At 37.0% G+C, this 13,617-nt stretch overlaps 2 protein-coding genes across 2 annotated transcripts; both read right to left on the bottom strand.

Moving 5' to 3' along the window:
• Nucleotides 1–2,168: 2,168 nt before the first annotated feature.
• Nucleotides 2,169–12,605, bottom strand: LOC107908061 (GDSL esterase/lipase APG). The gene is made up of 5 exons (XM_041079733.1): nucleotides 12,318–12,605; nucleotides 12,092–12,222; nucleotides 3,095–3,328; nucleotides 2,716–2,971; nucleotides 2,169–2,599 (listed from the first exon to the last, which is right to left on the bottom strand). The coding sequence occupies exons 1-3, from the start codon at nucleotides 12,541–12,543 to the stop codon at nucleotides 3,185–3,187; spliced, it is 501 nt and encodes a 166-aa protein (XP_040935667.1). The 5' UTR covers nucleotides 12,544–12,605; the 3' UTR covers nucleotides 2,169–2,599; nucleotides 2,716–2,971; nucleotides 3,095–3,184.
• LOC107895719 (GDSL esterase/lipase APG-like) lies at nucleotides 2,403–3,156 on the bottom strand. The gene is made up of 3 exons (XM_041078481.1): nucleotides 3,079–3,156; nucleotides 2,716–2,971; nucleotides 2,403–2,599 (listed from the first exon to the last, which is right to left on the bottom strand). Exons 1-3 carry the CDS (start codon nucleotides 3,154–3,156, stop codon nucleotides 2,403–2,405), a joined length of 531 nt encoding a protein of 176 aa, XP_040934415.1.
• Nucleotides 12,606–13,617: the final 1,012 nt, after the last annotated feature.

Genomic DNA, 13,617 nt, shown 5'->3' with positions numbered 1-13,617 from the left:
TCCACTTGTCCAAGCCTTCGATCAATAGCCTCTAGATCACACTAACACCAAAGCAAATCAATTGTTACAACCCTTAGAGCCTTAAGCTCCATTCGACAGCCTCCCAATGCCTTTAGGGATTTTGACTTTTCTAAAACCCGAAATAAAGAATAGATCTGAATACTTACCACAGGTTCTTTCAACCAAAACGATTCCACTTCAGTTTCTACTCACATCTGATGTAGATCCAGCCTTTAAACACTTGCAGAAATTGAATCTTAGAGATTTAAAGATTCGGCTATATGTCCCTAAAAACTATGGTGTTTTTGGCTTTTAGAACTGTGAAGAGGAAGATGATTTGGTATGGTGGTTTTTGCAGTGGTATTGCCGACAGGGGTTGAGGTTTAGAGGATGTGAAAATCGACCAAAAGAGATCAAGAAAATAGGAGGATTTTGACTAGAAGAAATCGGCACAAGAAACAACTTTTGGAATTTCAGCTTTTATGGCAATCGGCTATAGAGGTTTAGAAAAGAATGGGAATGAAAGAGGAGATGAGTAGAATGGTAGTAATGTTTCGGCTAGAGAAGAAAAGAAGGAGAAAAAGAAAATAGAAGAAGAGAGGAGAAGAGAAGGAAGAATTCGGCACTCAGGAGATTGAACTTTGCGTTTTTTGGCTTTTTGAGATACTGAGAAGAGAATAGAATGAAAGGGAAGGCTCTAGGTGGCTAACCCTAATTTGACAAAACAAAAAGAAAATAAAGCTTGCCCTAATGGCAATTCAGACCCATGGCCCAACCTTCCTAAAGCCCTAACTGAATTTCCACTTAAGCTCTATCACATGCCCGGCACATGCACAAAAAAAAAGTAACAATATGCTTACCTTGTGACTTGAACTCTGGCTCCCCCTAAACATCCACACGTCACTCCCCAAACACCTAGGTGGCGCCACATGCCACTTTACCACAGAATTTTTTGTGTCCTATTTTACCACCTCAACTTTAAAAGCCCATATCGCCAGAACCCTCTCTCCCAAAATTAAAATTCAGGAATTGCTTCGAATTAAATTTACTCTTGGGCCTTTTTTCCTACACCATAAACCCTTCGTAATTTATTTAATTACTAAACTAAACATACGAAATAATAATAACATCCAAATTATTCGGGCCGTTTTCCACCCGAACCCAGACTCAAGGCCCAATACTTCCAGGCCCAAAAATCGGGGCATTACACGATACAATTATAAATATATATCTCAAGTTGTTTTAGTAGAAAGAGAAGATTGAAGGAAGCCTTATATCATCCCTACAATTCAAGACTTTCTTTTATCACATTATTACAAAACCCAATTCTCATCATTGTTCACATTATTAATAATTTCATTTTATTCTCCACTTTTTAATTTTTGAGAAATCAATTTCTGTAATATTCAAAATTCACCTTATTATTTCTCCATTTTAGAACAACAAACCTAATCTTGAGCTTTACTTAATACGATTCTAACCCTATTAATATTTGTTTATTTAAGCATATTTAGAGTTTAGACTAAGTCTTCAAATATCTCTAAGCAGTCCAAAGTCTATTGTATTGAAAGAGACAATTAAACTAGAAAAAAAGAAAGCACGTAGTATTCAAACACAAGGGAAGCTGAAGTAAGTCAACGTAGACTGGGAATGTCCAAGTCTTTTTCAAAAATTAATTCAAAGAATCCTTATTAAATTCCCCATTACAGATTCATAGTCCCCACCAAGGAAGAAATCATGCATGTGTGCTTTATTACTCCATTTTATACGTTTCCATGTTTTTCAGACGTTTAAGGTCGGTGGTAGGACTAAAATTGCCACTCTTTGTGGGAACAAATTATTATAAGCCTTAAAATTAAATAAGTAATTAGAATAAATTTGATAAATAATTTAAGACTATATTTCTCAACCCAACTAACTAAAATGTTATTTTAACTTTTTTTAAGCTTATTGTATTATTTGATATACGAGTTTGATATATATTTTTTAATAAGATAAGTTGTTAGTTATTTTTTTTAATGTGATATATGTATATGGTAAAAGTTAATTTTGATATTTAAAGTTAACGATGTTAATTTTTTAATAATTGATTTGGATTTTAAAGTTAATAGGATGAAAATTGATAATTAATTAATAATATTATCAATTAACTTTAATCAAATTTATCTTAAAACCTGAATAGAATTATATTATATTTTCTTGGTCCTAATATACATTTAGGAATTGTAACTAATCTAATAAGAAAGATACGTTGAGGAAAAGGGAAGGTTTAACTACAAATACAAGCTTCTACAATATGAATCACTTTTTTATTTAGATAATACTAAAAGGAGTAGTGACAAAGCTTAGTACAGTTTTAAATGGGCAAGTAGACATGGTGTCCTAGCGAATCAAAGCCCTGACTAACCAATGAGCTCAATGCCCTCAGTAATCAATGCATCTGCAAGGACCTGATTAGCAGCCTGCGATGGATGAACACTGTCCCAAAACACATACTTGGAGGCATTGGGACAAGTTCCCAGTGTATACGGATTGCACATGAATATAGTTGTCTCTACAGTCCCTGTGCCACAGCAGCCACTCGTTGCATCTAGGAAACCTACCAAATCAAAACAGAGTCATTTGCAGTGGTTACATAATATCGATTCCCTTCACCATTAAAGAAATCTCTTTTTTTATCCACTAGACTAAAACATGGAAAAACTCTGCCCTTACCATAGTTTGAAGGGGTATTAACAACATCAAGAAGGACCTTGTAAATGTCAAAAACCACAATCTTGAGATCAAAGTGTTGCTTCTGGAGATTGGTTGCTGCTGCGTTGAGCTTTTTGTTGAATTGCTGAGCGTCGGTATTGAACCTGCTAACACATCCCTTCTCATGGTAACCAAACAATGTTCTTGCTAAGGGAATGCAACCTAACGGAGGAAGAGAAGTAACACCAATTTTCCTCACTCCCAAGCCATACACGTTCTGTTTATATCAACCAAATATATATGAAAAAAAAGAAAAACTTTATAAAAAATTAAACATACTGGTGTCAGATACATACTTGTATCCGAGACTTACTCCTAGAATACGAGCAACAGTATGTACCTGGATGAATCTTGTGAAGGCATCAATAAGGAAAGAGCCATACTGGTCTGGAGTATAGGCATGGTTAACCAAAGGATTGACATAGTAGTTCTAGAGAAAGTCACCGCTTCCAGCACTCAATACATAGAGTGCATCCTTGATGATGGATGCTGACTTGCTACTACCAGCTACCTTTGCTAGCTTTGCCTGGTACTCCTTGAAATACTCTACTTGCTGACTCAACGTGATAGCATGCTGCAAAAATGACATTCAAAAAGAAGGGAAAATTAGAAGTTATGCTGCAAAGATACGATGCTGAGATTCAAACTGTTGGGAGTTTGAATGCACTTTAACCGGGTAAAGTAAGAATTTCAAACAGAGCACCGGCAGCAACGTATTATACCCGGATAAAATATGAAGGAAAAATGCTTGGAGTTCAAGCTTTTAGCTACTGTCAAGAATGAAGAACAGAACTTAGAAGTTTTTTAGAAGGCAAAGAAAGATGGAGCATATGGAAGAAAATCTGATGATTTCATTCATTTGAAACATTAGCTTAAAGCCATTACATATACCAGTCATTTGGCTGGTCAAAATATTAACAAATCCTTTACCTAAACACTACCTAACTCCACTAATTACATAGGGACTAGGTGATTTTGCTTGCAAATATAAACAAAGCTGGTGATCAGCTCTATCACCATTAAATTACATCAAACATAAACTAAACTAAGTTCAAAATGAACTAGATTACATGTAACACCCCGAACCCGAGACCGTCACCGGAGTCGAATACGAGGTGTTGACAGACTTTTAAAAATTTTTCCAGACACTGCCCAGTCTGAGTACTAGTCGCTTCAAAAATCATATCTTGAGTTTCACAACTCGAAAATCAGTTTTGTGATTTTTCCCTGAAACTAGACTCATGTCCCCACCTATGTATTTTTTTCTAGAATTTTTGGTCAGGCCAATTAGTACAGTTTATTAGTCAAAGTCTCCCATGTTACAGGGATCGACTACCCTGACCTTTGCGCATTACGACTTGGATATCTCCTTGTACAGGGCTCCAATACTGATGCTGTTTGTTTCTATGGAAACTAGACTCAGAGAGGAATCCATGCATATATGGTATGACCCCTAATTATCTCTGGTCAATTTATAGTGAATTTCCAAAGGCGGAACAGGGAATTCAGAAACTGTTCTGGCCCCGTTCCACAAGAACCCGAATATCTCTTACTGTACTGTTCATATGATTGTTTCGTTACTTCCATATGAAAGTAGGTTCATCAAGGTTCGATTACATAATTTATTCACTATTTAATTCCACTCCTACGAATTTTGGTGATTTTTCAAATCTACACCACTGTTGCTGTCAGCATCTGTTTTCAAGGTAAACTTTACCTATTTTGTGGTTACCATGGACCAACTAGGGTTTGCCATACATAGGTCCACATGTGATCATATTTAGCCATTCCAATGGCTGATCATTAGCCCAACACTTCCATTTCAAACCATAGTCACATCGTGAAACCATATATACATACATAAACACAAATGGTCTAATGCCATACTCCACTTCTACAAGCCATTTTCGCATGGCTTTACACACATACCTCACAAAAGAACTTAAACAACAGGGGGTAGTCCTATACATGCCATATCCAGAGTTCAACTAAAAGAGTACCAAAAGAGCTTTGATAGTGTAGATGACTTCGACTTCGCTGATCCCGAATCCGATAGCTAACGAACAAAATCTATAAAACAGAGAGCCAAAGCAACCGGGTAAGCATTTTAAGCTTAGTAAGTCTCAAGTAATGAAATCGGCTTTGACTACAGTATTACATTCACATAGCTAACTAAGTCACTTTATTAACACACATTCTCATAATCATACTTACTTCACACTTCATCAACATATATACACAAGGTATCAACCTTTCTAAAAGCCGAAAATTCGTTAGCCGATCGCACGAATACTATTTAAAACGAATCGACTTTTCCAATGCACATGCAAACATACCTTATCGTTCGGGTTGGTCGAGCATATTTATTGAATTAGTTACAGCACAAAACGCTCACATTCAAACCCAAGTTTCTTCGGTATTTAACCGAATACAGCCGCAAACACATTTGCCTTCGGGTCTTAACCCGGATATATCAACTCGCATAATTGCCTTCGGGTCTTAGCCCGGATATATCAACTCGCATAATTGCCTTCGGGTCTTAGCCCGGATATATCAACTCGCATAATTGCCTTCGGGTCTTAGCCCGGATATATTCCAATGCTCATGCACACATATATCAATAATCATAACACATCCATATCATTTCTTCGTTACTAAGGCTCAAACACAAAACATTTATTAAACCTTTCAAATTTCGGCTCAGTAGCCACACACAAAGAGCATAATTTCAATTGGCTTTATAACATAGTCTCTAAGCACATTCGACTATCCGTCATAGTATGACTATTCATTTCAATATAATTCAAGTAGGGTCATTACTCGAAGACTTACCTCAAATGTCGTCGAACGACTTCAACGGCTATTCAATTACTTTTTCCTTCCCTTTATCGGATCTAGTTCCCCTTTGCTCTTGAGCTTAAGTTCAACAAAATTTAAAATAGTCATTAATCGACTATTCAAGTATTACTTTCAGAATAATATATATATTGATCCGACTTTCACACACATAGATTATAGTAAGCTTTATAATAATCAATAAATAATTCATTGGCAAACTTTCATTAATGTTTACAACAAAATCACATATTCACTACGAGCTGTTTTCCTGAGCAGTAGTTACTAAATTATTTATAACTGGAGCTACTAAACTCCAAATCACTTGCCGTTAATTTTCCCTGAATATAGACTCGTATATCTTCCATCCATAAAATTTTCAGAATTTTAGGCTTGGCCAATCAATACCAGATTTTTCTTAAAGTTTCCCCTGTTTCACTGTTTGACTATTCTGACCACTCTTCACTACGAATCCAATTTCTCACTTTACAGAATTCAAAATGTGTTGTATTTGATCTCATTAGAAACTAGACTCATTAAGGAGTCTAAGCATATAAATTTTATCTTATAATCATTTTTGTACAATTTATAATGATTTTCTAAAAACAGAACAGGGAATCCAGCAGTCATTTTGACTCAGCCCCACAATACTTCAAATATCTCAAGATCGGTAACTCTTTTGTTTTTATAGTTTCTTTTGTAAGAAAATAGACTCTTCAAGCTTTAATGACATAATTCACTCAGCTTCTAATTCAACTCCTACAATTTATGGCGATTTTCCAAAATCACCTTACTGCTGCTGTCCCCAAACAGATTATTACCAAATCAAATACTAACATTAGCATTTCACCTTAATAGCTAGCTTACCAAGCCTTAATTTAACATATAATTCACCCATATCATATTCAGCTATATATACATTTACCATATTTCCATTTCAGCATATATAACTAACATTTATTCCGAAATTTTAATATCTAATTGCTTATAACTTTCTTCGGATGTCGTCGACTAATTGATCGGCTACTCAACTACTTTCGATTTTCCCCGATCTAAATCCAATTTCTTGGTTTCTTGATCTTAACATATTCAAATAAATCTCGTTTTAACATATTTTCATTCAATTTAGTCTAATAACGCATAAATGGGTAAATTACATTTTTACCCCTAATATTTCGCACTTTCACAATTTAGTCCTTATTCCACAAAACACCAAATACACAAAATTTGGTCACACTCCTTAAGGGCCGAATCTTCCTAGTACCCATATAAGTCCATACATTTCATTTATTCCACCTTTGAGTCCTTCAAAAATTTATTTTTGTAATTTAGCCCTAACTACTCAAAATCACCAAAAACTTCAACACAAAACATATTAATCTTTAACATATCTTTCATTTTTCATCAACAACTATCAAAAAGCTCAAGCACTCATCAATGGCAAAACACAAAATCATCATCAATTCACAAAATTGAACCATGGGGTTTAAAGAACACAAAGCAATGATATCAAAAATGTGAAAATTATCAAAAACCAAACAAAAGACTAACCTTCCTTAGGTTTCAAATGACCGAATGCTATCCTCCTCTCTTCCTCTCTACAACCGGCCAAGATGAACAAGGTGATAACCTCTCTCCTTCTTCTTTTTTTTTTTTTAGTATCCTTAATATTTCTTTTATCATTTCTTTTCTTTTACTTAAACTAATGTCCACTTCATGGAAATTTACCACATAGTCTAATATAAGCTCCATCATGGCCGGCCACTATGTATAAAAAAAAGGGGTATTTGACATGCAAAGTCAATATTTTCACTCCTTGCTTAAATTGGTCCTTATAAATTACCCTATCACATTTTTTTACAACTTTCTCACATAAGTCCTATGGACTAAATTCACATGCAATTGACTAAATCGAAGCTTGAAATTTTCCACACATTCATAATCACATATTTTAGACAATAATATCACATTCAAACATTTTGGTGACTCGGTTTAGCAGTCCCGAAACCACTTCCCGACTAGGGTCAGTTTTGGGCTGTCACATTACAAAAGCATAGTTAAACGGTAACAAAATGTAACTGAGACAGAAAAGAAGCATCAACCCCTTCAGTTGCATGTATTTCACCCGGGTAACTTGTGTGTATGAATTCTTGCACATACTTTACCCGGATAACATAAGTGCATTAATTTTCTCGTGCTTGAATCTGCATGGGCTGCATGGGAACTAACTTCAACACTCCTCCTTAGTTTCCATGCTTGTAACACCTAGCTGCTTTTTCAGTTTTATAAACCTTGACACACCAAGGGCCTTTGTGAAGATATCAGCAACTTGTTCCTCTGAATTGCAATGAATCAGCTCCACCTCTCGAGCTTGTTCCATCTCCCTTATCACATGTAACTTGATGCTGAAGTGCTTCGTTCTGCCATGAAAGACATGATTCTTTGCAATTGCAACAGCAGACTTGTTGTCACAAAAGATCTCTGTTGCTTCCCTTTGATGTAGGTTAAGATCAGCTAGAATTTTTCTCAGCCATATGGCTTGATTTACAGCATTTGCAGCTGCAACATATTCAGCTTCTGCTATTGATTGAGCCACAATCGATTGTTTCTTTGAGCTCTAACAAAACATGGTTGAGCCAAGGGTAAAAGCATATCCAGAGGTGCTTTTCATATCATCACTTGAACCAGCCCAGTCACTATCGGTATAGCCTTTCAACTTCAAGGTTTCAGCTTTGTTGAATAACACACCATAGTCAAGAGTGCCTTTGATGTACCTTAGCACTCTCTTTGCTGCTTGAAAGTGTTGGACATTACAGCAATGCATAAACCTTGATAACATACTCACAGTAAACAAGATATCTGGCCTAGTTGCTGTCAAATATAATAAGCAGCCAACTAGGCTTCTGTAAGTAGACTCATTGACTGGTTCATGATCTCCTTGGCTGGACAGCTTCATTCCAACAACAATAGGAGTGCTTGTTGGCTTACAATTCTCCATCGAGAACTTGGACAAAACCTTCAAGGCAAATGTTCTCTGTCCCAAAAAGATTTTTCCTTCTATTTGGCGCACCTCCATTCCCAAAAAGTATGTCATTAGCCCCAAGTCAGACATTTCAAACATGTCCATCATTTTGGCTTTGAATTCAGCCAACATATCTTGATCTCCTCCAGTCACCAAAAGGTCATCGACATAGAGGGATACAATAAGTTGTATTTCAGCTTCATTCTTCTTGACATATAGTGTTGGTTCATTAACACTTCTGTTAAATCCCAAACTGACCAAGTAGCTGTCAATTCGAGCATACCAGGCTCTGGGAGCCTGTTTTAGGCCATATAATGCCTTCTTAAGCCTGTACACCATTTGTTCTTTGCCAGACACAACAAATCCTTGTGGCTGATCAATGTAGATCTCTTCTTCAAGGAAGCCATTAAGAAATGCAGACTTCACATCAAGCTGGTAGATTTTCCACTACATCTGAGCTGCCAAGGCAATCAGCAATCTAATGGTGTCTAGCCTGGCCACTGGTGCAAATATTTCCAGGTAGTCCAGACCATATTTCTGGCTGAATCCTTTGACTACAAGCCTGGCCTTCAGTTTGTTCAAGCTCCCATCAGCATTTTGCTTGGCTCGATAGACCCACTTTACTCCAATAACCTTCCTCTTGGCTGGTCTAGGAACCAATTCTCATGTCTGGTTCTTCTCAATCATGGCAATTTCATCAACCATTGCCTGTTTCCAGCCTTCATCAGCTTCAGCTTCTTCAAAACTGCATGGCTCCACTATGGCAACTTGAGCCCTTTCATAAATTTCAGCCAAAGGTCTAGTGCCTCTGACTGGTATGTCATCAATGTCCATATCAGGACTATTTTATTCAGGCTCTGTTTGATCAACCACAAGTTCTTCAGAGACAGCTTCAAGTTCATTCTTGTCCCAATTCTAACAAGCCTTCTCATCAAACACTACATCTCTGCTCACTTGGATTTTGTTGGTTAAAGGATCTAGGATCCTATAACCCTTTTTTACCATACTATACCCGGTTAAAATACCAGGAACAGCCCTTTTGGACAGCTTGTCCCTCTTAACAGCTGATACTTGGCTGTAACATAGGCAACCAAAGACTTTCATATGAGCCAATGATGGCTTGAACCCGAACCAGGCTTCAAAAGGTATCTTGTGAGCAAGTGCTTTGGTTGGAAGCCTATTCTGAATGTAGACAGCAGTGTTGACAGCTTCAGCCCACATGGTCTTGGGAAAATTCTTCTCAAACAATAAACATCTGGCCATATCCATCAAGCTCCTGTTTTTCCTTTCACTAACCCCATTTTGTTGGGGTGTGTAGACATTGGTTAGCTGGTGTTTGATGCCAACGTCTTTGCACAAAGCTTGGAACTGAGCTGAAGTGTATTCAGTTCTATTATCTGACCTAATGGTCTTTATCTTGCAGCCTACTTCTGTTTCTACTGCAGCTTTGAACTTCATAAACACTTGAGCAACCTCAGACTTATGCTTCAAAAAATAAACCGAGCAGTATCTGGTAAAATCATCAATGAAGAGAATAAAGTACCTGTTGCCACTAAGTGACTCAATTCTCATGGGGCCGCAAACATCAGTGTGCACTAGTTCCAGCTTGTTTGATGCTCTCCAGGTGGTGTTTGCAGGAAATGGAAGCCTAGCTTGCTTTCCCATCTGACAGACTTCACAAACATCTTCATTCTGAACTGTCTTGGTGAAGTTTTCAACCATTTCCTTACTGACCATCCGAGCCAAGACTTAAAGTTGGCATGCCTAAGCCTTTGGTGCCAAAGCTTGGAGCCTTCAGAAGAAACAGCATAGGCATTATCAAAGCCTTTATTCCAGTCCACAACAAAGCTCTTTTCTGTCATGGCTACTAACATTATCACTGCCTTCTTCAGCTACCCGAGCTTCAGCCTTGTGTTGTTGGTTTTGGCCAGGTTTGCCTTTTTCTTTGCAGACCCTTTCAACATGGCCTTTCTTTTTGCAGTGTTGACACACAGCATCTGGTCTGAACCAGCATCTGGCCTCTGGATGACCAGGTCTTTTGCAAAATCTGCAGAGTCGATCTCCTTCTCTTGCAGCATCAGGCTTAGGCCTGTTTTTCCAGTTCTTCTTGCCCTTATAGGCAGTGGTACTTGAGGTTGCTTTAGCTTTGGCTTGAAAAGCTCCCTCCTGGTGCTCCTCCATTCTACTGGCTCTCCTTTGTTCCTGAGCATAGAGGGCATTAATGAGCTCAGTTAGGGAGATTGTTGCCAGGTCTCTCGAATCCTTCAAGGATGAGATCTTTGCCTCATATCTTTCAGGCAATGTTGAGAGCACCTTCTCCACAATTCTTGCCTCATTGAACTGTTCTCCTAGTAATCTTATGCTGTTGACCACAGCCATTATCCTGGCTGAGTACTGCTTCACTGTCTCTTCTTCCTTCATTTTGAGATTTTTAAAGTCTCTTCTCAAGTTTAGTAACTGCTGCTGCCTAGTTCTTTCAGTGCCTTGGAACTCCTCCTTGAGTTTGTCCCAGGCCTGCTTGGGAGTCTCACAAGCCATGATTCTAGTGAAGATAACATCAGAAACACAGTTCTGAATGCATGACATGGCATTGTGCCTTTTGGTCCTCTCATCTGCATGTTGTCTGATTTGAGCCACTGTTGGGTTGGCTCTGAGTGGAGCTGGCTCAGCATCTGTGTTGACAACTTCCCACAGATCGAAGCCCTGCAGGTAAGTCCTCATCTTAACCTGCCATATGTGGAACCCTTCACCATTAAAGACTGGTGGTGCAGCAGGAGAAAAAACTGATGAAGCCATTTAATTTTCAACAACAGGTCCTCTAAGATGAAAGCTCTTGATACCAATTGTTGGAGTTTGAGTGCACTTTAACCGGGTAAAGTAAGAATTTCAAACAGAGCACCGGCAGCAACGTATTATACCCGGATAAAATATGAAGGAAAAATGCTTGGAATTCAAGCTTTTAGCTACTGTCAAGAATGAAGAACAGAACTTAGAAGTTTTTTAAAAGGCAAAGAAAGATGGAGCATATGGAAGAAAATCTGATGATTTCATTCATTTGAAACATTGGCTTAAAGCCATTACATATACCAGTCATTTGGCTGGTCAAAAGATTAACAAATCCTTTACCTAAACACTACCTAACTCCACTAATTACATAGGGACTAGGTGATTTTGCTTGCAAACATAAACAAAGCTAGTGATCAGCTCTATCACCATCAAATTACATCAAACATAAACTAAACTAAGTTCAAAATGAACTAGATTACAAAAGCATAGTTAAACGGTAACAAAATGTAACTGAGACAGAAAAGAAGCATCAACCCCTTCAGTTGCATGTATTTTACCCGGGTAACTTGTGTGTATGAATTCTTGCACATACTTTACCCGGATAACATAAGTGCATTAATTTTCACGTGCTTGAATCTGCATGGGCTGCATGGGAACTAACTTCAACACAAACTTATAAGATCAAAATCTCACGTTCAAAGAGGCAGCTCTATTGTCATAGCCAGATCCAGCTGAAGCAAAATTGGCTCCAATAAGAAGGTTGCTCCTTGATGCTTCAGGGCTTAGATATGCTGGTGGATAAGTAGTAAACCCCAGAGTTTTAGCTGCAAGTTTCAGTCAAAAATATCAAACTTTAGTTCCATTTGAACTACTTAAAGAAAAGAAAAAGGAAGAAATTTGACTACCATCTTCTACTTACCAGTGATGTCAATGGCCAACTTGCCATTACAAAACCTCCCACTAGGCTTTTGGTTGGCGAAGTCCCTCCCATAAGGAGGGTAATTAGCCCTGAAGATGGTGGGGAGGTAATCATTATTGCCCACATCTACCACTGAGTCACCAAAAGTCAGCATTGCTGGAACCAGTGGGGTCGACTGTTGTGCATACACTATACTTACTAATGCAAATGCAAACACTAGAAACATTAGCCTTCTGCGTAAACCTCCATTTTCACTTTCACCAGGGGATAGTATTGGGGAAGCTTTGAGTACTGAGTTAGGCCTTATAAGCCTACGGAATGAGACGTAGCATGTGATGAATGAAGGAAGATGGGGGTTGATAAAGGCCAATAAATGAGAGTAGTTCAAATGAATATTATTATCATTCATGTAGTACATTTTACATAGATAGATGTTAACCATTTTTTTGTTTTTCATTTTTCGTTTTATTTTTTATTTTTTATTTTTTTTCCTTTTTAAAATCTCTGTTTAGTCATAAAATGAATAGATGGGAAAAGCTTACATTTATGAAATTGTGTATTAAATTGTATTTTTATTATTTTAATAGTTTATATCTTTATAATTGTTAAAAGATTAAATCAAAATTTTTATTATTTTAAATAGGATTAAAGTGTAATTTTATTTTTATTAATTTAAAATTTTAAATAATCCTTACCAGGCGCCCCGGATAATAATAAAAAAGCTGTGACGTTCATGGTGTGGAACGAAAGAGCAACTGCATGTGCAGGAGTTATTTTGCAAAAAATACGGAGGGAAAAAAAGTTTTTTAAATGTTGTTTTGGTACAAAGACAACACATTCATCCCCAAAAAAGAAGGTTAAGTATCCAACAAAATGCATTTTCACTTCCTTAATTAATATGGCCATGTGGTTTACCAGGTTAATAGATGTCTGTTTGATGGAATTAGATTTTTTTTTTCTTTTCGAAGGCGCATTAGCTCCATTGTTATGATTACCGTTGCAACATAAAGTTGGATGAGAGCTTGATTGTGCTGAAAAGTACATAGTTGCTTTTGCAATATAAAAAAAATTATGGGTTAAAACATGTATTATGTCCGGGTTAATAATTTCTTTTATAAATAATTTTATACCATAATAAATATATAAATACAATATGGACAATAATTCATCATAACATAGAAACAGGAAAAAGGCTGTAAGTTTCAGAATACCTACTCCTAATTTAATGGATTTCTTAAAGATATCTGCAAACCAAGTAGGTTAAGCCAAAGTTGATGAAATCTGTTATACCTCCATCATG

This window comes from Gossypium hirsutum, chromosome A10, assembly GCF_007990345.1.
Source record: "Gossypium hirsutum isolate 1008001.06 chromosome A10, Gossypium_hirsutum_v2.1, whole genome shotgun sequence".
NCBI classification, from domain to species: Eukaryota; Viridiplantae; Streptophyta; class Magnoliopsida; order Malvales; family Malvaceae; genus Gossypium; species Gossypium hirsutum.
This window is presented reverse-complemented; position numbering and strand designations above follow the sequence as displayed.

Excerpts from the sequence above, each read along its gene's own strand:
- LOC107895719 (XM_041078481.1), bottom strand. The coding sequence starts at position 3,156 with ATGCCTATACTCCAGACCAGTATGGCTCTTTCCTTATTGATGCCTTCA. Across the intron at positions 2,972-3,078 it reads CCAGGTACATACTGTTGCTC|AACGTGTATGGCTTGGGAGT; the intron begins GTATTCTAGGAG and ends TGATATAAACAG. Across the intron at positions 2,600-2,715 it reads TAATACCCCTTCAAACTATG|GTTTCCTAGATGCAACGAGT; the intron begins GTAAGGGCAGAG and ends TTGATTTGGTAG.
- LOC107908061 (XM_041079733.1), bottom strand. The coding sequence starts at position 12,543 with ATGTTTCTAGTGTTTGCATTTGCATTAGTAAGTATAGTGTATGCACAA. Across the intron at positions 12,223-12,317 it reads GTTGGCCATTGACATCACTG|CTAAAACTCTGGGGTTTACT; the intron begins GTAAGTAGAAGA and ends TGAAACTTGCAG. Across the intron at positions 3,329-12,091 it reads ATAGAGCTGCCTCTTTGAAC|CATGCTATCACGTTGAGTCA; the intron begins GTGAGATTTTGA and ends TCATTTTTGCAG.